The following is a 23615-nucleotide window of genomic DNA, read 5'->3' on the forward strand; positions in this document are numbered from 1 at the left end:
TTTGGCTTTTGTGAAAATGCTGCTGTGAACATGGTGTACAAATATGTTAAAGTCCCTTCTTTCAGTTCTTTGTGATACGTACCTGGAAGTGGGATTGCTGGATCACGTGGTAATTCTATGTTTAACTTTTTGAGGAAGCACCATACTTTTCCATAGGAGCTGCACCATTTTACATTCTTGTGAACAATGTTTTTAAAAGGTTCCTATTTCTCTACATCCTTGGCAGTACTTGTTACTTTGTCTTTTTTTAGTAATAGCCATTCTAGTGGTTGTGAAGTGCTCAGTGGTTTTTATTTGTATCTCCTTAATGCCCAATGATGTTGATTATCTTTTTATGTGCTTTTTGACCCATTTGTATATCTTCTTTGGAGAAATGTCCATTTAAGTCCTTCACCCATTTGTTTTTTTCCTTACCCATTTTTAATTGGATTGTCCTTTTATTGTTGGGTTGTAGGAGTTCTTTATGTATTCTGGGTATTAACCCCTTATCAGATGGTTTCCAAATATTTTCTCCCATTCTGTTGGTTGTCTTTTGATTTACTTGATAATGTCCATAGGTTCACAAAAGGTTTTAATTTTGATGAAGTCCAATTTATCTTTTTCGTTTGTTTATCATGATTTTGGTGTAAAGTCTAAGAATCCATTGCCTAATACAAGGTCCTAAGGATATTTCCCTATATTTCCTTATATGAGTTTTATTTAACTCTTATAAGAGTTATTATATGACTCATATTTAGGTCTGATCTATTTTGAGTTAATTTTTTAATATGGTGTGAAATGCATGACTTTTTTTAATAGCCAAATTTTAAGATAGCCCTATGTGTCTTCTGTGTTGGAGCTATGAGATTAGTTAGGGTGAAAGGAATTTCTGAAACAGTCATGCTGGGCTTCATAGTTGATACTTCTATTTTAATTGACTACTGTGCATAGGATTAATATAATACATTTTTCTGTAAGTTGGAGATCTGACAGATAAAATACAATTTAAATTAGAGTACTAAACTGCCTTAAACCCTTAAACATCAGTTTTTATAGCTTCCTGAGTGTTTTTGCTTAGAAGTTGAAACTGTTACTAATGCAAAGTATTTAATAATTAACAAAAGTAAAGCATATCAGTCTTCATATTTCCGTGCAGAATCTGAACTACATGCAGGCATACCTTATTTTATTGCACTTCACTTTATTTTACTTCACAGATATTGTGTTTTTACAAATTGTAGGTTTGTGGAAACTCTGCCTATCAAATATATAGGTGCCATTTTTCTGACAGTATATGTTCACTTCATGTCCCTGTGTCACATTTTAATTAAAGTATGTACACTTTTTTTAGACATAATGTTATTGCACACTTAATAGACTACAGTATAGTGTAAATATAATTTTTATAGGCACTGGAAAACCAAAAAATTTGTGTGACTTGCTTTATCACAATATTTGCTTTATTGCAATAGTCTGGAACCGAGCCCACACTATCTCCAAGGTATGTCTGTATATACTTAAAATTTTACTATTTATTTCCTATAGAACTGGCCATTTCTGTCACTCATTTTCTCTTCAAGTAGGAAAATAATTGACAGAGAGAATTTAATCTGATTCTATGAAGTGGAGAGAGGTTTTTAACTGGGAAGTGTAGTTTAGTATTAGAGTTGTCAGTTATAGTAGCTGCTGTTTGTTAAATGCTTGCCACTTCAGGCACTGTGCTTGGTATGTTTATATATATTCTCACTTAACCACCACAGCTTTGAAAGATATCACCTGCATTTTGCAGATAAGGAAAGTGAGGCTCTGAGAATTTAAATATTTCCTGTACCACAGAAAGTAGCATGATGCAAGCCAAGATTCAAATACAAATATTTGTCAACACTGCTTTTCTTTCCAATACATTCTTGGTTTTTCACTTGAAAACCTAGAAACCTTAAATCAAATCAGTGGTTGTAAGTAAACAAAACCCACTTTAGCCCATAAGCATGTTTGTGTTCTGAATTGTTCTTTGATTCCATTTCTGGAACTTTACAAGCCAGAAATGAAAATTAGAGTTTCAAACTAAAATTGAATTTTCAGAGACCTGGGCATTGTTTGGTTTGATGAGAACTGGGAGAAAAATTGCTTTTGTATTCATACAAATATTTTTCTAATATTATTGCTTTTTAGATTTTTTTCCTGAACATGTTTGGTGAGAAGTTTTGTGGAAGAAAATTTCTTAAAAGGAATCTGTTCTTATAGATATAATATTTTGAATTAATTTAAAAATAATTTTTATAAAAAGAAACCAGCCTGAATTGTATTAAAAGCCATCAAATAATAGCTTGCTATGTATTAAGATTTACTGTGAAGATCAGATTTTTCTGATGAGACAGCATTATCTCGTTTGGTACTTATATTCTATCTAAACAAATTTTCATTCATCCTTTTTTGGTAGGTAAATTTTCTAAAAATGGTTATATAAGTAAACCTTTTCAAGCAAACCAAAATTCATTCAGCATGTTTTTTCTTTCCCACTTTTCTTCAAGCTTTATTTAAAACTAGAAGTCTTTCGATTGTATAATAATGTAGCTTACAAGGGGTGACATTGTGATTGTGAAAACCTTGTGGATCACACTCCCTTTATCCGGTGTATGGATAGATGAGTAGAAAAATGGGGACAAAACCTAAATGAAAAATAGGGTGGGATGAGGGGATGCTTTGGGTGTTCTTTTTTTTTTTTAATTTTTTATTCTTATTCTGGTTCTTTCTGGTGTAAGAAAAATGTTCAAAAATAGATTGGGGTGATGAATGCACAACTACAGGATGGTACTGTGAACAGTTGATTGTACACCATGGATGATTATATGGTATGTGAATATATCGCAGTAGAACTGAACTAAAAAACAAAACAAAACAAAACAAAAACTAGAGGTCTTTAGTTTCCCCCCCCTTGGTTACAAGTTTTATATTTGAGAGTCTCAGTTGTAATGTTTCCTTTATATTCTTCCTCGTTTCTGTGCCTTGGAAAGAAACTACATAATTTTCTCTGGTGATTTATTCTACTGAAGTATAAAGTTAATATGCTTTTATGAGTCTCTGAGAAAAGGTCTTGTATTTATTTGCTGTTTGGTAGACTTCTTTTTGTAGCCCTCAGATCTAAATAAACTCAACAAATTGAGTGTAGTCAGTTCATGTCTGCAAGGGCTCCCACAATAACTTCCCAGTCATCTGGTTTCACTTTTTTTTAGTGAGATGGAGGGTGAATTGTTAGTTTAACATCTGTCTTCTCAACTGTGATATCTAACGAGAAATACTAAAAAGTATTATTGTCAGACGTTAGTTTTCCTAAGGAGAGAAAAATCCATTTACTCACAACTTTATTATAAAATGGGAACATGTTCTTGTAAAGATCTCTTTACCCTGTATGCTCTGGTTGTAAGTAAATTAATTTAGAGACTTTTTGGAATATATGACCTCTGGTTCTTACTGTGTATGTTCTATTCCTTTATTTTATCTCATTTGTTCTTGCATCAGACTCCAGTTTTTGTGTTTCCTTTTAATTACAGGGTATATAGCCATTTTCATGTGTGTGAATATATATATAATCTTAACAGCATAATAAATTCTAAGAAAGTAGTCTAAATTCTTTGTTTAATCAAATACTATTTGAAATTACACAGTACTAACATGTCTTCCTCAAAAAGCCACTAAAACTCCCTTTCCACACATTTATGTCTTTATCTTACTTTTATCAGAACTAATTTAAAAGTCAAAGTTCTCAGGCTATTATGTGGTCATTGTTGGTTTCACCCAAGACCTGACTGTATTCTTAATTCATTTTTACAATTTACAAAACACTTTGATTCATATTCTCACATAAGTAATATATAATGTATATTTTTAAATTTAATATGTATAAGTAAGTCATAAAGCAGCATAAGATGAGCACCCATGAAACTACCACTCAGCTTAAGAATTAGAAGATTAACAATATCATTGCATCCACATGTGCTTTCCTTCTTATATTATTCCTTATCTCTTCGGTAGAAATAGCTGCTATTCTATTCTGAATTTTGTGTTTATCATTAACTTGCTTTTTTAAAAAAAAAATTTAAATTTCCCTTAATATTCTATTACTTGTGCTTTTTCTTGAGTTCTGTGAAATATCAGTGTTGCCTTTTAAGATGTATCCATATTATTTTCTCTGTAGCTCATTTATGTTCATTGCTATATAATAATCTGTTGGGTGGAAATACCACACTTTGTTCATTTTTTTAATCATATTTTTTATTGTAAAATATAACACATGCATAGAAGTAATAACTTTCCAAGTGCAATTTAACAAATAGTTAGAGAGCAAGTTTCTAAGAATATTATAGGTAACAGTTCTACCGATTCAGTCATTTCCTTATTATGAGATATAATCTATATACAAAAAGGTAATATCTTTCAAAGTTTGATTTAACAAGTAGATATACAGGGAATTTCCAACATTGTTATGAGTTATAATACTATGGTTTCAGTTATTTCCTTATTGTGAAATATAACATATATACAAAAGATATAGCTTTCAAATTACAAAGTAGCTATAGAACAGATTTCAAAGGATGCTATATGTTACAGTTTCACCATTTGACTTCTTTCCTTCTAGCTATTCTAATACCCTAGCAACTAAGGAAAAGAAAATTGTATAAAGATTCAGTATTCATAATCCTTTGATAAATTCCATCTTGTCTGTTGCTACCCCTTCCTGTAGTTTAATCACTTTCCTGATCTTCAGGGATGTCTAGGCAGTGACTACCCTAACTTGTTCATGTTGAAAAGGTGTCAACTTTATAAGCAAAGGGGACATCTAGTTGATGTTCTTGAGGAGGCTATTGCCTCTGGGTTTAGGGACGTAGCTGGCTTAAGAGTTCTCTGAAGGATTTAAGCTTCTGAAGAATAAACTTAAACTTCCATAGAGTCTCAGATAGGGATCCGGGTATTCTTTAAGGTTTTGGGGACTACTGTTGACTTGAGCTTATCATATTATGGTCATTTGGCATAACTAGGTGAAGCTTGCATAGGAGTAACCTCCAGGACAGCCTGTTGACTCTGTTTGAATTCTCTCAGCCACTACAACCTTATTTTGTTGACTTTCTTTTCCCCCTTTTGGTCAAAAAGGTATTCTCAATCCCTTGATGCCAGGGTCAGGCTCATTCTTAGGATCCGTGTCCCACGTCACCAGGAAGGCTCATTCATCTTGGGGTCCTGTCCCACATCGGGGGGAGGGTGATGAATTTATTTACAGAGTTAGGCTTAGAGAGAGAAAGTCCACATTTGAACAAGAAAAGAGGTTTTTGGGAGATGATTCCTAGGCATAATTATAGGTGGGCTTAGCCTCTACTTTACAACCATAAGTTTCACCCGAGCAAGCCTCAAGATCGAGAAAGCTTGAGGAAGCTCGATAAGACTGCGAAGATTTTTCAGTAGAAACCATGGAGGTGAGAAGGCAGTGGCATGATATATTTAAGATACTGAAAGAAAAACTGCCAGCCAAGAATTCTATATCTGCCAAAACTGTCCTTCAAAAATGAGGGAGAGCTTAAAATATTTTCAGGCAGACAGACACTGAGAGAGTTTGTCAACAAGAGACCTGCTCTACAAGAAATAGTAAAGGGAGCACTGCAGGCAAATAGGAAAAGACAGGAGAGGGAGGTTTGGAAAAGAGAGTAGATATGTAGACTTTCACTGAGAGTAAAAAGGGAGAGAAAGGGAAAATAAAATAAAATAAGATATGACATATAAATTCCAAAAGTTAAAATGGTAGACAGGAGACATTATGTAGAGTGAAATTAGCCAAAAACAAAAGGACAGGTATTCTGTGGACTCACTGATATGAACTAACATTGATGAGCAAAATTTGAGAGTTAAAGTTGAGAACACAAGTTATCAGGAGATAGAAAGAGGTTAGAAATTGGGCATTTGATGCTGATGGAGTGCATAACAGTGAATAGGATTGATTGTATAAATCCAGAAATGGTTAGCATAATACTGTGTGAAGGTAGCACAGTGTTGTAAGTACTGTGAGAAAGATGAATGTGAATATGGTTGAAAGAGGAAGGCTTGGGGCATGTATGACACCAGAAGGAAAGATAAAAGATAAAGACCGGGACTGTATAACTTAGTGAAACCTAGAGTGATCAGTGATGGTGATTAAATGTACAAATATAAAAATATTTTTAAAAGATGGAGAACGAATGAATGTCAGCATTGCAAGGTGTTGAAAATTGGATAGTATGTGGGGAAAAAAATACAATCAATGCAAACTAGAGTCTGTAGTTAATGGGTAACATTCATTGTAAGATGCTTCCATTAATTGTCACAAAGACAATATACCAAAACTAAATGTCTATAAAAGGGGGTTACAAGGGAGAGATATGGGATTCTTGGTGGTGGTCGTATTGTCTGATCTTTTCATTCTATTTTTCTTTATTTGTATTTTTCTTTATCTTTTATATTTTTATTCTTCATTTTTTTCTCTCCTTTTCCTCTTTCTTTGTGGAAGGAATGGAAATGGCCTCATGGGTTGTGGATGTGAATGCATAACTATGTGACTATATTGGGAATCACTGATGGTTTGCTTTGAATGGATTGTATGGTATGTGATTAAAACTGTTTAAAAAATAAATATAGAGGGATACAGTTGCTGGAGGAAATGTGGAGAGAGGGATTATTCACTGTTGGTAGGGAAGTAGAATGGGGCAGCCCATCTGGAGGGTGGTGTGGTAGTTCCACAGGAAGCTAACTATTGGGTTGCCACATGGTCCTGCAACCCTGTTATTAGGTATATACTTGGAAGAACTGAGAGCAGGGACATGAATGAACATTGCACACTGGTATTTATGGTGGTGGAATTCACATTTCACAATGGATGGAGGTGACCGAAGGGTATATTGACCAATAAACGAAATGGAGAACTGTGGTATATACATTCAATGGGATATTGAACAACAGCAAGAAGAAATGAAGTTGTGAGGTATGCAACTAGGTGAATGGACCTTGAGGACAGTATGTTGAGTGAAACAAGTCAGAATTGAAAAGATAAACATTATAACGCCTCACTAATATAGACTAACTATAATGTACAAACTCTGAGAATTAAGTTTGAGAGCATAGGTTATTAGGGGAAGGCTTATTGTAAAGTTTCCTAGATTGTAAACTCTTACAACAGTCACATTTATTCATGAGCTGTAATGGTTATTCCTAAATTCTAAGATGATGAACCTTTTGTGTGTAACCTGGTCACTCCCTGGAACTTCTGGTATCTGTTTGACACCTGAGGCCCAGAACCAGAGTTCAGCAGCTATGAATGTCAGCATTACCCCATACAACAAATTAAAGAAGCTGAAGAAAAGGTCAGATTTTTTTTTTAATTTTGAAATAAATTCAAAGTTATAGGAACAGTTGCAAAAACAATACTAACCCCATACACAGAATTCCATCATACCCTGACCCCCCTCCCCCGATAGCTCAATCCACCAACTTTAACATGCTGTCACATCGCTATTTCTTTCCTTACCTCCCTATCATCCATGATCTATTGCTCTGTCTTCTGAACATATGAGAGCTAGCTGCACACATCCTTGAACATACACTATAATTCACGTATACACTTCCCATGAACAAGAACATTCTTTTACGCAATCCCATTAAGCGCAGCTAAGAAGTACAAGAGATTCAACAATGATACAAAGCTTACATTCTGTATTTCCTTTTCCTTATGTTTCAACTGTGTCCCTTTGAGCCACCTGTCCTCCATCCTCCAATCCCATCCAAGTTCATCCTTGGTATTCAATTTTCATCTATTTAGACTGTCTTTTTTTTTTTCTTTCAGTTGTGGAAACATATATACAGCCTAAATCTTCCCATTCCACCCCCTCCCTAGCCTTCCATTAGTGGGATTAATCACCTTTAGAATGTTGTGATGCTCTTTCCCACCATCCATTACTAGAAATTTCCCTTCACCTCAAACAGCAACCCTACAGTCATTTCTTAACTCCCCATTGCCCCTTCCCCCATTTCTCTTAACCCAAAGTCTACATTTCATCTCTATGGTCATATTCTCTGATAATTTCTTTGTGTTTACTGTGGGGCTTAAAATTAACCTCTTAAATCCATATCAATCTTGTTTTTCGTTGATACCACCTTCACTTCGATAGGACACATAAACTATGTTCCTATACTCCTTCATTCCCCCACCTTTATATAGTTGTCTAAAATTACGTATTTTACATTGAGTTCAAAACCACTGATTTGTCCTTTGAGTTTGTGTATTTTATATCATGTAGGAAGTAAATAGTGGAGTTACAGTTCAAAAATTATTGACTTCTATTTGTACTCCATTGTGGTTGGAGAATGTGCTTTGAGTATATTCAATTTTTTTTTGTTTTTTTTTTTTTTAATTTCTTGAGGCTAGTTTTATGTCCCAGCTTATGGTCCCTTCTGGAGAAAGATCTGTGATCACTAGAGAAAAATGAGTGTCCTGGTGATTTGGAATGTAGGGTACTATATATGTCTGTTAAAATTCTCTATATCTTTTTCTCATTTCTTTGTGTCTCTGTTGGTAGGGCTCCCTTTAGAATCTGAAGTAGAGCAGGTCTTTTATTGGCAAAGTCTCTCAGCATTTGTCTGTGAAAAATTTAAGCTCTCCCTCGAATTTGAAGGAGAGTTTTGCTGGATAAAGTATTCTTGGTTGGAAATTTTTCTCTCTCAGAATTTTAAATCTGTCATGCCACTGCCTTCTTATCTCCATGGTGGCCACTGAGTAGTCACAACTTAGTCTTATGTTGTTTCCTTTGTATGTGGTGAATTGCTTTTCTCTTGCTGCTTTCAGAACTTGCTCCTTCTCTTCAGCATTTGAGAGTCTGATCAGAAGATGTCTCGGAGTGGGTTTATTTGGATTTATTCTATTTGGAGTTCGCTGGGCATTTATGCTTTGTGTATTTATATTGTGTAGAAGATTGGGGAAGTTTTCCCCAACAATTTCTTTGAATACTCTTTCTAGACCTTTACCCTTCTCTTCCCCTTCTGGGACACCAATGAGTCTTAAGTTTGAACGTTTTATTTTATCTATCGTATCCCTGAGATCCATTTCAATTTTTTCGTTTTTTTCCTCCATTCTTTCTTTTGTTCTTTCATTTTCTGTTCTGTGGACTTCTAGGACACTGAGATGTTGTTCAGCTTCCTCTAGTCTTGTATTGTAACTATCCAGAGTCTTTTTAATTTGGCCAACAGTTTCTTTTATTTCCATAAGATCTTCTATTTTTTTATTTACTCTTGCAATGTCTTCTTTATGCTTTTCTAGGGTCTTCTTTATGTCGCTTATATCCTGGGCCATGGTCTTCTTGATGTCCTTTAAATCCTTTGCCATGTTTTCGTTCCTTGATTGTAGTTCTTTGATTAATTGTGTGAGGTACTCTGTCTCTTCTGATATCTTGATTTGTGTGCTGGAGTTGGATTCTCCATATCGTCTGGTTTTATCATATGCATTAAGGTTTTCTGTTGTTTTTGGCCTCTTGGCATTTGTTTTGCTTGATAGGGTTCTTTCAAGTTGTAACAAAAAAAGGATATCGATCTAATTTTTCAGAAACACAGTTTGGTGTCATACACTTTAACTAACCAGCAGATGGCGTCTGTGAGTCACCTATACCCCTCAAGTATACCTTGTTCCCGTGGTGTGTGGGGAAATGATTCTTCTGGGTTCAGTTGGAGAACTCAGTTTGGGTGTGTTGCTGGAGCCATCCGCCCTGAATGTGGGGCATGTATATGGGTGGCCAGGGAGGAAGGACAGCTTTAATATTTAAATCCCCCAGGTTCCTGGAGATTCAAGGCTGCCGCAAGAGTCTAAGCCTTCATTTCATTTCAGCCCCAGACCCTCTCTCTCGCTGTCCCACAAACCACCGGACTTGTCGTAGTGTCCCTGGGTTCTCCAAGTGGGTCCCTCTGCCCAGCCATGATCCTCCAGGACCTCTGCCGAGGGAATGCCATGCTACGTCACCAGTGCGCTCCATCCCTCAAGGGAAGCCCCGGGCTGCCAGGCCATGCCGGGGCGCTTTCAGCCTGATGCCAAAATGGCCAAATGGGGTGTCTCAACACCCTCCTCCTCGCACAGTTCCTCCTTCCCAGCTCTGGGACAACTGGCGGGACTCTGGGCTTTGGGCACGGCCCTGGGCAGGAGTTTATCCAGCCCTCCGGGGAGCCAGCTGCAAGCTGCGGGGTTTCTTTCTGCTTCCGGCTCTCCTCTCCATTCCCCTGGCCCAAGGGTATCTGCAGCGGGCTGTCTTCCAGGCCAGACACCGAGAGGCCAGCCCAGCCCCCTCTTACTGTGTTTTACTGCATGTTTCCCACTATCGCAGCTGCAGCCGCTCCTGGGTTTTTCCCTTTTTTTTTTTAAAAGAACCTGCCGGTCTACAAACGCCAAACTCTGGCATCCCCAGACCGCCACTCGGCTGCGGGTCTTCCAGCCAGCTTACTCACTCGTTTCAGAATGCATACTCCCGGTTTCACCAAGTATACGGCCCCTGGGAACTAGCAGACCTCGTCCAGCTGGTGCATCACTGTAACCGGTATTCTGGGTCACTTTCTGGTTTTTATCTAGTGTTTTTCACGGAGGTGTTTTTTTTGCCCTGTCTCACCTAACCGCCATCTTAGTTTCTTCAAGATCAGATTTTAATTAGAGATATGAACAAAATAAACTTGGTTAGGACTAAGGTAAACTAGACTAAAGGGGAAAGAATGATATTGACTGTTTTTTGAAACTTCAACTTCTATGTGAGACCAAAGGAAGAGATGTTTATTTGGTGGAAAATCTATATTTTCCGTACCGTGCTATGTAATTTAACTTGTATGGTCAATTTATTCAAACTCCATAATTATATGGAACCTTGAATAGGGGTTGATATCTAGTTGGTTTGTACAGGTTAGCATGAAGCCTTGATACATCCCAGAGTAATGTGGGCAAAGAATAAAAATGTATTTGCAAAGCCCTCTTGAGGGACTAGGGAAAAATTGGAAATATTAAACTTTCCACCTTGGGAATTCCTGATATTCTTGCAAGCATTGGGGTCTATCATTTTAATAGGCCAAGTCCTCGATCTTGGGGCTTGCCCTTATGAAGCTTGTTACTGCAAAGGAGAGGCTCAGTCTTCTTATAATTGTGCCTAAGAGTCACCCCCAGAGAACCTCTTTCATTGCTCAGATGTGACCTCTCTCTATAAGCCAACACTGCAGGTACACTCACTGCCCTCCCCCCACCCCCACCCCCACCCCCAACATGGGACTTAACTCCTGGGGATGAACCTGGACCAAAAGGGGGAAGAAGAATGAAACAAAATAAAGTTTCAGTTGCTGAGCGATTTCAAATGGAGTTGAGAGGTCATTCTGGAAGTTCTTATGCATTTTATAGCTATCCCATTTTAGTTATTAGTGTATTAGACCAGTATCCTTGATTCTTGAAGACGATTATATAACTATATAGCTTATACAGTGTGATTGTGTGATTATGAAAACATTGTGGCTCACACTCCCCTTATCCAGTGTATGGACAGATGAGTAGGAAAACGGGGAACAGAAAATTAATGAATAATGGTGGGGAGGAAAGGAGTATGTGATGTTTTGGGTTTTCTTGTGTACTTTTATTGTTGTTCTTATTTTCATTTTTACTTTTTGGAGTAATGAAAATGTTCAAAAATTGTGATGAATGCACAGCTGTATGATGGTGCTTGCACAATCGATTGTACACTTTGGATGATTGTATGGTATGTGAATGTATCTCAATAAAATTGCATTGGAAAAAAACCACTGTTTATATTCAAAAGATACTGTTTTTTCAATGAATGCACCTAGATAGAGTTCTTATTTCTACGTTTTATAGTTTTTCCTTCTCCATCTATATTCTGTTTTTGCTATCAGTTTGTCTGCATCTAGCAACCTCCCTCTAACACTTTTATAATAAATAAGCCCTGGCTGAGTCCAAGGGATATTTCTCATGAGTAATATTGCAATTAAGTGTAAACATTGTGGAATTCATTTTGGCTTCTTTGAAACCCATTTGTGCCTTTTCTGTTTTTTAAGCTATTTTCCAGTCCCCTTTTAAGAGAGGTGTTACTGGTTTTTGTATGTTTAGAATATATTTTATTGATCACTCTGCTTGTTCTTTTTTGTTAGGTATTTGGGATATAAAAGATAAGTGAAAAAAAAAAACTAGATTTGAATTAAAATCAAACATACATGTATTTCAAAAATGAAGTAGAATCTGAATGATATGCTTTGAATAATTAACATTTCTTACCTAATTATAAATGTACCGAATTTTGGTAAAGCTTTTTTTATTTCAACTATATGAACATTTGTCATCTTTTCATCTCTGAGGGTCACCTTGGGATTTAAATAAGTTATAGTATGTTCTTCACTAGAAAGGTTTAATAAAAGGCTTTGCTTATGTAGTGAGTTGAGAATAAAAGTTGAAAACCACTCTCTTGAACTCATTCTCTGTTTAAATTTTTATATTAAAGGTGCTTCACAGAATGATGATGGCTCCAGACCCAAGGATGAAACAAGGTAAGATTTTACCCCAGTAGCTTACTATAGAATGCAGAAAGAGACAAGCAAGAATTAAAAAGGAAACATCGTAGAACTTCAGGTTTGGAATGATTTAAAAAAAAATGAGTATCAAAAAGAATAGAGGGCTTAAGGTAAGAAAGGAAATATGAAGGATTCAAGACTCTTAACCTAACTGCTTCTATAAGGAGTAGGTCAGGGATACCAAATCACTGCTTCCTTCAGCTTGTAAAGAGGGAATATATCACTGCCTTTCCAAAGGTGGGGAGTCCAGAATTCCAGGGCAATCAATGGGCTGTTAAGCTTCTTTCCTAGTAAAGCAGGGATATAGCTTTGCATGTGTGTGAAGGTCACTACTAACTTATCTTCTGGGCCTTCTTTAGAAAGGGCATAAATTTGTACTAGCTGTTTTCTCTTCACTTCGCTTAGGTTCAGCTCTTTCATGTGCCTGTCTGCCTTCAGATCTAGGGCCCAAAATGTTGAAAGTCTTGGGTTGTGTTGATTTAAACTTTGTTTATTGGTTATCCTGAAAACTGTGGTAAAGGGATATGCAACAAGGAAAGGAGAAGATCCTAGACTTAATACAGTAAGTGAAATGTAGTGGTTATAAAATTCATTGTATTCTTTGTCTCAAACCATGTAAGCAGTGGGTAGGAATCAAAAGAAGAACCAAAGAAAGAATTATTAGAGGGGGAGGAGAAGAACTAGAAAAACCATGCCATAGAAGATAAGGGAAATGCATCGAGAAAGAATGTGTATTATAGTATCAGATTCTGTATAGAAGGATAGGTGAAGCATGTGGAACAAAATTTGATGGTTGTTGAAGCTGGGTGGTTAGGTACATGGAAGTGTGTTGTTGTAGTCTATTTTTGTAATACATGGAAATTTTTGTAACAAGTTAAAAAAAAAAAAAAAAACAAGATCTTTCAGAAATCAGAGTTTATAAAGCTGTTGTGTCTTACCTAAAGAAAGACCTACCTTCATAGTCACTCTTTTAGTGCAAAGAATCTCCTATACTGATCTCACAAGAGGTAAAATTTTAAGGTGCAGTAACCTTTTGTACAGAGAATAATTACTTTTATTTCTCACTGTGATAAAAAAGCAATAGAAAGGATTTTTTAATTACATAATCTCTCTGTAGATGGAAGAAGATAACTTACTGTGTCCCTTACGCCTCTTTTTAGTATCATGTTTAACAGAAGATTTCTTGAATTCCTGAAATTTCCCCCATAAAATATTTTAGTATTTTGGTTTGCTTTGGACTGTTAACTCCATTTTGCATAATGAACACATATCTTTGAATACATGTGGGAATGTGATAAAATGTGATAGAATTTTGCATGTCCATTAAAAGTTTCTGTTATGCCACTGTTTTGTTGTTTATTTTTATCAAATCTCTCTTAAAAATACTTTGATGAAACGCCTGTCCTCAACTTGCTATAAATTTCTTGCAAAGACAGTACCAGAGCCCCAGCTTCATACCATCTATTTAATCACTGCTTTACATCTTCCCAAGTGAGTTACTGTCAGAATCTGAGGAACAGTGCCTTCTAGGTTCCTGAGACTGCTAGACATATTGTTGAGTGTGTTTTTTTTGTGTTTAGAGTGAGTTCCTTTGCATTAATTTTTATTCAAGAGAGCTTCCCTCTGAAATGATGGGTTTGAAAAGCATTTTGACACTATCAAATACTGTGTAAATATTATTAACACAATAATCCATGGCTGTTGCTGCCTTTTCTGCTTTGCTTTTATTGGTAGATTTCACCTATAAGGCAATATTATAAGGCAGGCAACATTTATCCTGTGAACAAGGGCTTCTGCTCCCTCCTCCCCGTAGTTATACATTAGGAAGTTTACTAAACAGCCTTAGGTTGTTTTACCTTTTGTTCTCACTCAAGCACTATCTGTAGCATGAATATACTCTTACTGGTCTGCTTTTCCCAATAGCATATCTGAATGTTTTTTATTTCTCAGTGATGTCTTCTATCATTTTTATGAAGTACCAAGATGGTTGATGCTTGGTGTTCAAGATTTTCTTGTTTAGATTGTGCCTTCTTGACTCTTACTGTTTGAGCTGTATATTTCTTATGATCTAGTTAGTAGCATCTTGGTTCTCTAGGATTCTCTGTCCTATTTGTAAACATCTGGGTTTATGAGATCGGGTGAATATATATGGTGAGATAAGCAGAGGATTATAAGATTGTGGGGGAAGGACCAAAGCTATAGTAGCACATAATTAGTAGATACTTGCTTTTCATGGATAATGGTGGTGATGATTTTACTGGCAATTCTGCATAGAATATAGGTTTCCAAATTGGGTTTTCAAATCCATTTCAGGCTTTAGCTTTGCATTGGTTTAAAATAAGCTGCCAGCGCTATTTCCATTTGGCCTTCCTTCTAAAACTTTAGAGTATATCAGAGTCATATAGAGGGCTTGTTACAACACAAATTGCTGGGTCTCATTCCCAGTTCCTGATTCAGAAGGTCTGGAGTGGGGCCTGAGATTTGCATTTCTAACAAGTTTCCAGGTGATGTTGATGTTGCTGGACTAGGGTCTATACTTTGAAAACTACTATGCTTAGAAGTACTAGTATTTCTCAAATAAAACAAGCCATTATGAGAAACAAGGTAGATACTACAGTCTCATTTTTACAGGTGATGAGGAAACTGAGGCTCAGAAAGAGAAAGGAACTTACCTAAATTAATAGTATAGGTGGCACTTTTGAACCTGGACTGACTGCCTTACCTCCAGAGCCGGAGTTCTTAATTATCATGTGATAGTTAAGTACATATCATGTGCTTAGCCCTTAATAAATGTTAGTTATTTTTGTTAACATATTTTAGTTATTTTTATTATCATATTGGTTGGGGCTAGATGGAGGTTTTGTCTTATAGCTAAAGGCTTATAGACTTTTCTATGGAGAGGAATGTCTCTGAAAATATTTAAACAGAGCTTTGGTATGATCAGAACTCCTTAGGAAAAATAATCTTATTTGTCATTGGTATATAGTTTGGAATATATAGTGGTGAATGAAAGTGGAAAGACCTATTTGGGAAGTTGTTACAGTGATTCCCCTGAGAGATAATGAGGGCCAGACCTGGAGCAGTAGTGGTGGAGGAGTAGACAGAGAATATGAAAGTGGAATCAGTGGGACTAAAAATTGATTGTCAAGAAGCATAGGAGAGAAGAAAAGTAGAGATGCCAGGGAAGATACCATTGTCACCCACAGAATTAGAACATAGGAGGAAGAATAGGATTGGAAAGGGAAATGGAGTTATTCTAGACCTGTGGAGACCCAGGACCCGGGCCCCTCCCCTCCATGGTGAAAATGAGTTATTTTTCATAGCTGCCTACTTGAACGGAACAGACTTTAAAAGTCATCAGTCCTCCCCAGGGGAGGAAAGAATGTACCATAAAGCATAGCAGCTCCCCTCCCCTCATCACTGTTGATAACAAATCTCCACACCCGTGTCACAAGACCCTTCCGAAACTGTTCTCACACCCTTTGGAATGTCCTTGTTCTAACCCTTATAAACCACCACCTGGTACCCCCTGTCTTTGCACAGCACTAACTTGCATCTTTCTCAGCCAGCCGCTGCCATGGAACAATGATCTCATGTCTAAATCTGTGCCTGGCACGTTCTTTGGTCTTGGGGCTGAACTGGGTTAGAAGAAGATCTCCTTCATTTAATTGGTATCAGAGGATGGAAGCAAGACAATGAATAGAGATTCTGATTTTGGAGTCATTTTCAGAGATGGTGTTCTAGTTTGCTAATGCTGCTGGAATGTGAAACACCAGAGATGGATTGGCTTTTATAAAAGGGGATTTATTTGGTTACACAATTGCAGTCTTAAGGCCATAAAGTGTACAAGGTAACACATCAGCAATCGGGTACCTTCACTGGAGAATGGCCAATGGTGTCCGGAAAACCTCTGTTAGCTGGGAAGGCACGTGGCTGGTGTTCGCTCCAAAGTTCTGGTTTCAAAACGGCTTTCTCCCAGGACGTTCCTCTCTAGGCTGCAGTTCCTCAAAAATGTCACTCTTAGTTGCACTTGGAATATCCTTTCTCAGCTCCTCCAAAGCAAGAGTCTGCTTTCAACAGCCGACTTCAAACTGTCTCTCATCTGCAGCTCCTGTGCATTCTTCAAAGTGTCCCTCTTGGCTGTAGGTCCTCTCCAAATGTCACTCACAGCTGCCCTGGGTTCCTTGTGTTATGTCAGCTCATTTATATGGCTCCACTGATCAACTTAGACCCACCCTGAATGGGCGGAGCAACACCTCCATGGAAATTATCCAATCAGAGTCATCACCCACAGCAGGGTGGGGCATATTGCAAAGAAACACTCAAAGAATTACAATCTAATTAACACTGATAACGTCTGCACACACAAGATTACATCAAAGATAATGGCGTTTGGGGGACATAATACATTCAAACTGGCACAGATGGTTTTTGAAATCTTGGAATTTTAGATCTTAGGGAAAATCTGTGGAAAAAGAAAAAGAGGAACAAGAACTGAACTATAAGGACCTATATTTAGTGGATGGAAGGTAAAGAACAAATCAAAGAAGGTAAGCTTAGAAAGGAAGGAGATTAGAAAAGCAATAACAAATGTTAAGAGGAAAATGTATTTTAAAGACTTGGGTTAGTTATCACTGTCAAAGCTACAGAAAAAAAACCGAGATCTTAGATTTATCAAGCCAAGGAAAACTGTCTGGTTGGAAAAAGAAAAATCAGGTTTTAGTCTCGACTCATCCAAGAAACAAGTAGATTCTGAGTTGATTTTTAAATTGATTTCAAGAAATGAAACCTTTAGAAGAAAATATGAATATATAACTCATGTCTGAATAAATTTAAGTCTATGGAAATTTAAAACTTTTTATATTAAAAAATATAGAATTAAAAGCAAATGTCGGGAGAATTGTGGGAAGATGGCGGAATAAGAACCTCCAGGATCCAATGCCTCTACCAGAACAGCTACAAAAACGTAGAACAGCTATAAAAACTGTGTGAATTAACTATTTCAAAATTCTGGAGGCCAGTGGAACACTGGCCGGCATCCAGGGAAGAGCGGAAGGAAGAAGCTGGTCAATTACAGTAAATACCAGTAAAATGCTCTCTCTTTGCAGTGGTTACCATCACCCATCCTCCAGTCTTGCGGCAGGCAGCAGCAGAGTTCGGCCCCTGACATAGCTTGCTGATGCCAGAAAGAGATATAAAATCTAGTTCCCCAAGACCTGGGGTAGGAGGGGCATGGGCCAGTTGCTGATCACTGCTTTAGATTAGCCTTCCTGGGAGCCAGGCTTGAGAGGCAGCCTTTGTCCCATCCTGCTCCAGACAAGGCAGTGGAGGAGACATTAAATATGGTATACTTCCTTAGAGCTGTGGAGGATAGTTGAAGGGCTGCATTTGCCTGGGAAGGGGACCCTCTGTAATCCCCTCCCCAGGGCAGTTTGGATCTAGCCAGTGCTCCCTTTGTGGGTCCCTGGATTGTTCCACGTGGGGAAGACTGACTTGGAAAACTCCTCTCTTGTATGCCCCTCCTTTCAGAATTTGCAGCTTGTGGCGACTAAAGCAGTGTAGGAAACAACAGGCAGACAGCCTGGGGCAAAGGCTTACCAGTTTTAATACCTGTAGTGGAATACCCCAGAGGGGAGGTCTGTTTCCTGGGAAGTGGAGGGGGCATTCAAATTCATGTGAGCAGGGCAACTCCTGAGGCCACTAGCAAGCACAAGCCCAGGAGAAGACACAGGCCCAGAAAAGACAGGGAGGATTTTGCACTTCACATTTACCTTGGGCTCACTTTCCTGATAGGAGGGCTGAACTCTGATGGAGAGCACCAGCCAACACAAAGCCATTATGCAAAAGTGGTGAAAGGTGTTTTTTGCTTAGATTTTCTTGGTTTGGGTAACTCTTGAACACTCAAGAAAATCTCTGTCATGTCACCAGTTGGCTACAAACTCAAGAAATAGAAATCTCAGCAAATAAATCCCAGAGTTAAATTTAATATATTAAATATTTAAAATATTAAGGTGTACAATGTGCAACAAAAGAAGGCAAGATAGAGAAACAGGAAATGATGGCCCATCCAAAGGAATAGGATAAAAATCCAGAAAACATCAATGAAGATGACCAGACTGTGGACATACCAAAGACTTTTTCTTTTTTTTTCCTTTTAAAGAAATGAAATTTTATTCTTTAGATTGACAGTTTGCTGACTCTCTTTATAAGCAATAAAATTCAAGTTTATCTCCAAACAACCATGATTTATACTTCTTTTGTGCTCCACAATACTGAGAACAAAGCTAGGCACATGAGCAAATACCAGGAGTTACTGACTAATAGAAGTGAATCTAAAGAATTAAATCAATGGGGAAAAATGGATTATGTTGTATAATAGGAATAAATTTTAAATTTCCCTGTAATCCCTTAAATATATTTTATATTTTACTTTAGTCTTGATTATTCATAGATTCTTTTACCCTGTATAAAAGAACATGGTAGAGTGAAATAAACCAGGCACAAAAAGGGAGATATTGTGTGTTACCACTAATGTGAACTCTGTGAAGAATGTAAAATAAATATTTTGTATTGTAGAATGTAGGGGACCTAGCAATAAACAGCAAATAGTGAAGGGGGAAGCCTAATCTAATAACAGAAAAGTTACAGGGGGTAATCTTAATGTTATGGGAATGCTCAGAAATGACTGTGGTTTGTTAATTTTTGGGAGGTATGGTAGGGACATGTTGGAAGCAATGTAGTTATTATAGGTTATTTGTTTTTCTTATTCTTTTATGTGGTTATAGTTTGTATATTTTCTTGGGGTAGGGTAGGAACATGTTGGAAGCAGTGTAGTTATTTTAGGTTATTTGTTTGGTTCTGGTTTATTAATTTTCTTGGGGTAGGTAGGAACATGTTGGAAGCAATGTAGTTATTTTAAGTTATTGGTTTGGGTTTTTCTGAAATGTTTTTTTTTTTTTTTTAATTTTTTTTGATAAATAAAGTTTTCAAAAAGCGAGAGAGAGCATTGTAAGCACAAGCTGATTGAAATGGCCAGCTTCATTTTGTCCCCATTGATTTTTTTCTTTCTTACTGCTACCCTATCACTGAATTGCCATCTCCTTAGTGAAAACATATCAGTAAAGAGTTCATCTTCACCAAACTCAGCTTCTGTTAAACTTATTTTATCACAAATCCATTCCCTACTCTCTCCCGCCAAACCCAGAAAAACTTCACCTTTAAATCTATTAACATGTATCATTTTTCATTCTCTGAACTACCTGATGAGGAAGGTAGACCAAACACTATTAGTTCCATTTTAATTGGGAGAAATTGATGTTCAGAGAGGCTGAATCACTCATTTAGGGTCACTCAGGTAGTCAATGGCAAAGAAAAGACTTGGAACCAAGTTTTCTGATTCTAAGCCCAATAGCTCTTTCCACTATACCACATTGACACTTTAATAATAAAATGGAGTAAAACCTGAAGATTATCAAAACGTGCTGAAAACTGAGATCTTGAAGGACTACTTTATGGATATGCTTTTCTTCTTAGGTTGCTATTTTAAAGTAAGGATACATTAAAAAGCAATTATTATCGACAACTATGATGGCTTTGCAAAATGTCATAAAACAAGAAATCACATTAAAAAATTTTTCATCATGTGAAGTGAATGACATGTATTCAAAGACTTCTGAATAATCAAAAAAATAAAAAAGAAGAAACCAAATCTCTTCTTAATCATCTTTGTGACACTTCCTTATCTGGTAATATAACATATTCCTTCTGTAGTGTGATTTTAAAACTTAGTTCAGAGAACCTAAGATGGCGGCTAGGTGACACAGGGCAAAAAAAACACCTCCATGAAAAACACTAGATAAAAACCAGAAAGTGACCCAAAATACCGGTTATAGCGATGCACCAGCTACGAGGTCTACTAGTACCACAGGGGCCGTATACTTGGTGAAACTGGAAGTCTGCATTCTGAAACGAGTGAGTAAGTTGGCTAGAAGACCCGCAGCCATGCTGCGGTGTGTGGAAGCCAGGGTTTGGCGTTTGGAGACCGACTGGTTCTTTTAAACAAAAAAAAAGGGGAAAACCCAGGAGCGGCTGCAGTTGTGACAGTGGGAACCATGCAGTAAAACACAGCAGAAGAGGGCTGAGCCAGCCTCTCAGTGTCTGGCCTGGAGGATAGCCAGCTGGAGATACCCTCGGCCAGGGGAGTGGAGGGGAGAGCCGGAAGCAGAAAGAAAACCCCGCGGCTTGCAGCTGGCTCCCCAGAGGGCTGGATAAACTCCTGCCCAGGGCCATGCCCACAGCCCAGAGCCCTGCCAGTTGTCCCGGAGCTGGGAAGGAGGAACTGTGTGAGGAGGTGGGGGTTGAGACGCCCCGTTCGGCCATCTTTGGATCAGGCTGAGAGCACCGCTGCACGGCCCGGTGGCCCGGGGCTTCCCTTGAGGGGTGGCGCACACTGGTGATGTAGCACAGCATTCCCTCAGCACAGGTCCTAGAAGATCACAGCTGAGAAAGGGGGCCCGCTCGGAAAACCCAGGGACACTACGCCAAGTCCGATGGTTTGTGGGTCAGCGAGAGAGAGGGTCTGGGGCTGAACTGAAATGAAAGCTTAGACTCTTGCGGCGGCCTTGAATCTCCGGGAACCTGGGGGGTTTGAATATTAAAGCTGCCCCTCCTCCCTGGCCACCCGGACACACGCCCCACATTCAGGGCGGACAGCTCCAGCAACACACCCAAACTGAGTTCACCAACTGAACCCCACAAGAATCATTTCCTCACACACCGCGGGGACAAGGTTGAGAACTGACCTGAGGGGTATAGGTGACTCGCAGACACCATCTGCTGGTTAGTTAGAGAAAGTGTACGCCACCAACTTGTGTTTCTGAAAAATTAGATTGGTATCTTTTTTTTACAACTTGAAAGAACCCTATCAAGCAAAGCAAATGCCAAGAGGCCAAAAAAAAAAAAACAGAAGAACTTAATGCATATGATAAAACCAGATGATATGGAGAACCCAATTCCAAACACCCGAATCAAAATTTCTGAAGAGACACAGTACTTGGCACAAGTAATCAAAGAACTACAATTGAGGAATGAAAACATGGCAAAGGATTTAAAGGACATCAAGAAGACCATGGCCCAGGATATAAGCAACGTAAAGAAGACCCTAGAACATAAAGAAGAAATTGCAAGAGTAAATAAAAAAATAGAAGATCTTACGGAAATAAAAGAAACTGTTGGCCAAATTAAAAAGACTCTGGATACTCATAATACAAGATTAGAGGAAGTTGAACAACGTCTCAGTGTCCTAGAAGGCCATAGAACAGAGAATGAAAGAACAAAAGAAGGAATGGGGGAAAAATCGAAAAAATCAAAATGGATCTCAGGGATATGATAGATAAAATAAAACATCCAAACCTAAGACTCATTGGTGTCCCAGAAGGGGAAGAGAAGGGTAAAGGTCTAGAAAGAGTATTCAAAGAAATTGTTGGGGAAAACTTCCCCAACCTTCTACACAATATAAATACACAAAGCATAAATGCCCAGCGAACTCCAAATAGAATAAATCCAAATAAACCCACTCCTAGACATCTTCTGATCAGACTCTCAAATGCTGAAGAGAAGGAGCAAGTTCTGAAAGGAGCAAGTTCTGAAAGCAGCAAGAGAAAAGCAATTCACCACATATAAAGGAAACAACATAAGACTAAGTTGTGACTACTCAGCGGCCACCATGGAGGCAAGAAGGCAGTGGCATGACATATTTAAAATTCTGAGAGAGAAAAATTTCCAACCAAGAATACTTTATCCAGCAAAACTCTCCTTCAAATTTGAGGGAGAGCTTAAATTTTTCACAGACAAATGCTGAGAGACTTTGCCAATAAAAGACCTGCCCTACTTCAGATACTAAAGGGAGCCCTACCAACAGACAAACAAGGAAAGGAGAAACAGATATAGAGAATTTTAACAGACATATATAGTACCTTACATCCCAAATCACCAGGACACTCATTTTTCTCTAGTGATCACGGATCTTTCTCCAGAAGGGACCATAAGCTGGGACATAAAACAAGCCTCAAGAAATAAAAAATAAAAAAAATTGTATATACTCTAAGCACATTCTCCAACCACAATGGAATACAAATAGAAGTCAATAATTTTTGAATTATAACTCCACTGTTTACTTCCTACATGATATAAAATACACAAACTCTAATGACAAATCAGTGGTTTTGAACTCAACATAAAATATGTAATTTTAGACAACTATATAAAGGTGGGGGAATGGAGGAGTATAGGAACATAGTTTATGTGGCCTATTAAAGTGAAGGTGGTATCAAAGAAGAACAAGATTGTTATGGATTTAAAAGGTTAATTTTAAGCCCCACAGTAAACACAAAGAAATTATCAGAGAATATGACCATAGAGATGAAAAGTAGAGTATGGGTTAAGAGAAATGGGGGAAGGGGCCATGGGGAGTTAAGAAATGAGTGTAGGGTTGCTGTTTGAGGTGAAGGGAAATTTCTAATAATGGATGGTGGGAAAGAACATTGCAACATTCTAAATGTGATTAATCCCACTAATGGAATGCTAGGGATGGGGTGGAACGGGAAGATTTGGACTGTATATATGTTTCCACAATTGAAAAAAAAAAAAAAAAACAATCTAAATAGATGACAATTGAATGCCAAGGATAAACCTGGATGGGATTGGAGGATAGAGGACATCAGGCTGAAAGGGACATAGTTGAGACATAAGGAAAAGGAAGTATAGAATGTAAGCTTTGTGTCATTGTTGAATTTCTTGTACTTCTTAGCTGCGCTTAATGAGATTGCATAAAAGAATGTTCTTATTCATGGGAAGTGTATATGTGAATTATCGTGTTTGTCCAAGGATGTGTGCAGCTAGCTCTCATATGTTCAGAAGACAGAGCAATAGATGATGGATGATAGATAGGGAGGGAAGGAGGGAGGGAAAGAAATAGCAATGTGACAACATGTTAAATTTGGTGGATTGGGCTATCGGGGGAGGGGGGT

The 23615-nt window shown here is 37.7% G+C and overlaps 1 protein-coding gene across 6 annotated transcripts in view; it reads left to right on the top strand.

Moving 5' to 3' along the window:
• Positions 1 to 23615, top strand: part of ITCH (itchy E3 ubiquitin protein ligase) — a 168793-nt gene that overhangs the window by 72538 nt on the left and 72640 nt on the right. For all 6 annotated transcript variants that reach the window (XM_037811041.1, XM_037811038.1, XM_037811036.1 and 3 more), the window contains one exon: positions 12519 to 12564. In XM_037811041.1, the coding sequence (XP_037666969.1) occupies positions 12519 to 12564 (46 nt within the window). The remainder of the gene's footprint in view (positions 1 to 12518; positions 12565 to 23615) is intronic.

Source organism: Choloepus didactylus, chromosome 19 (genome assembly GCF_015220235.1).
Source record: "Choloepus didactylus isolate mChoDid1 chromosome 19, mChoDid1.pri, whole genome shotgun sequence".
NCBI classification, from domain to species: domain Eukaryota; kingdom Metazoa; phylum Chordata; class Mammalia; order Pilosa; family Megalonychidae; genus Choloepus; species Choloepus didactylus.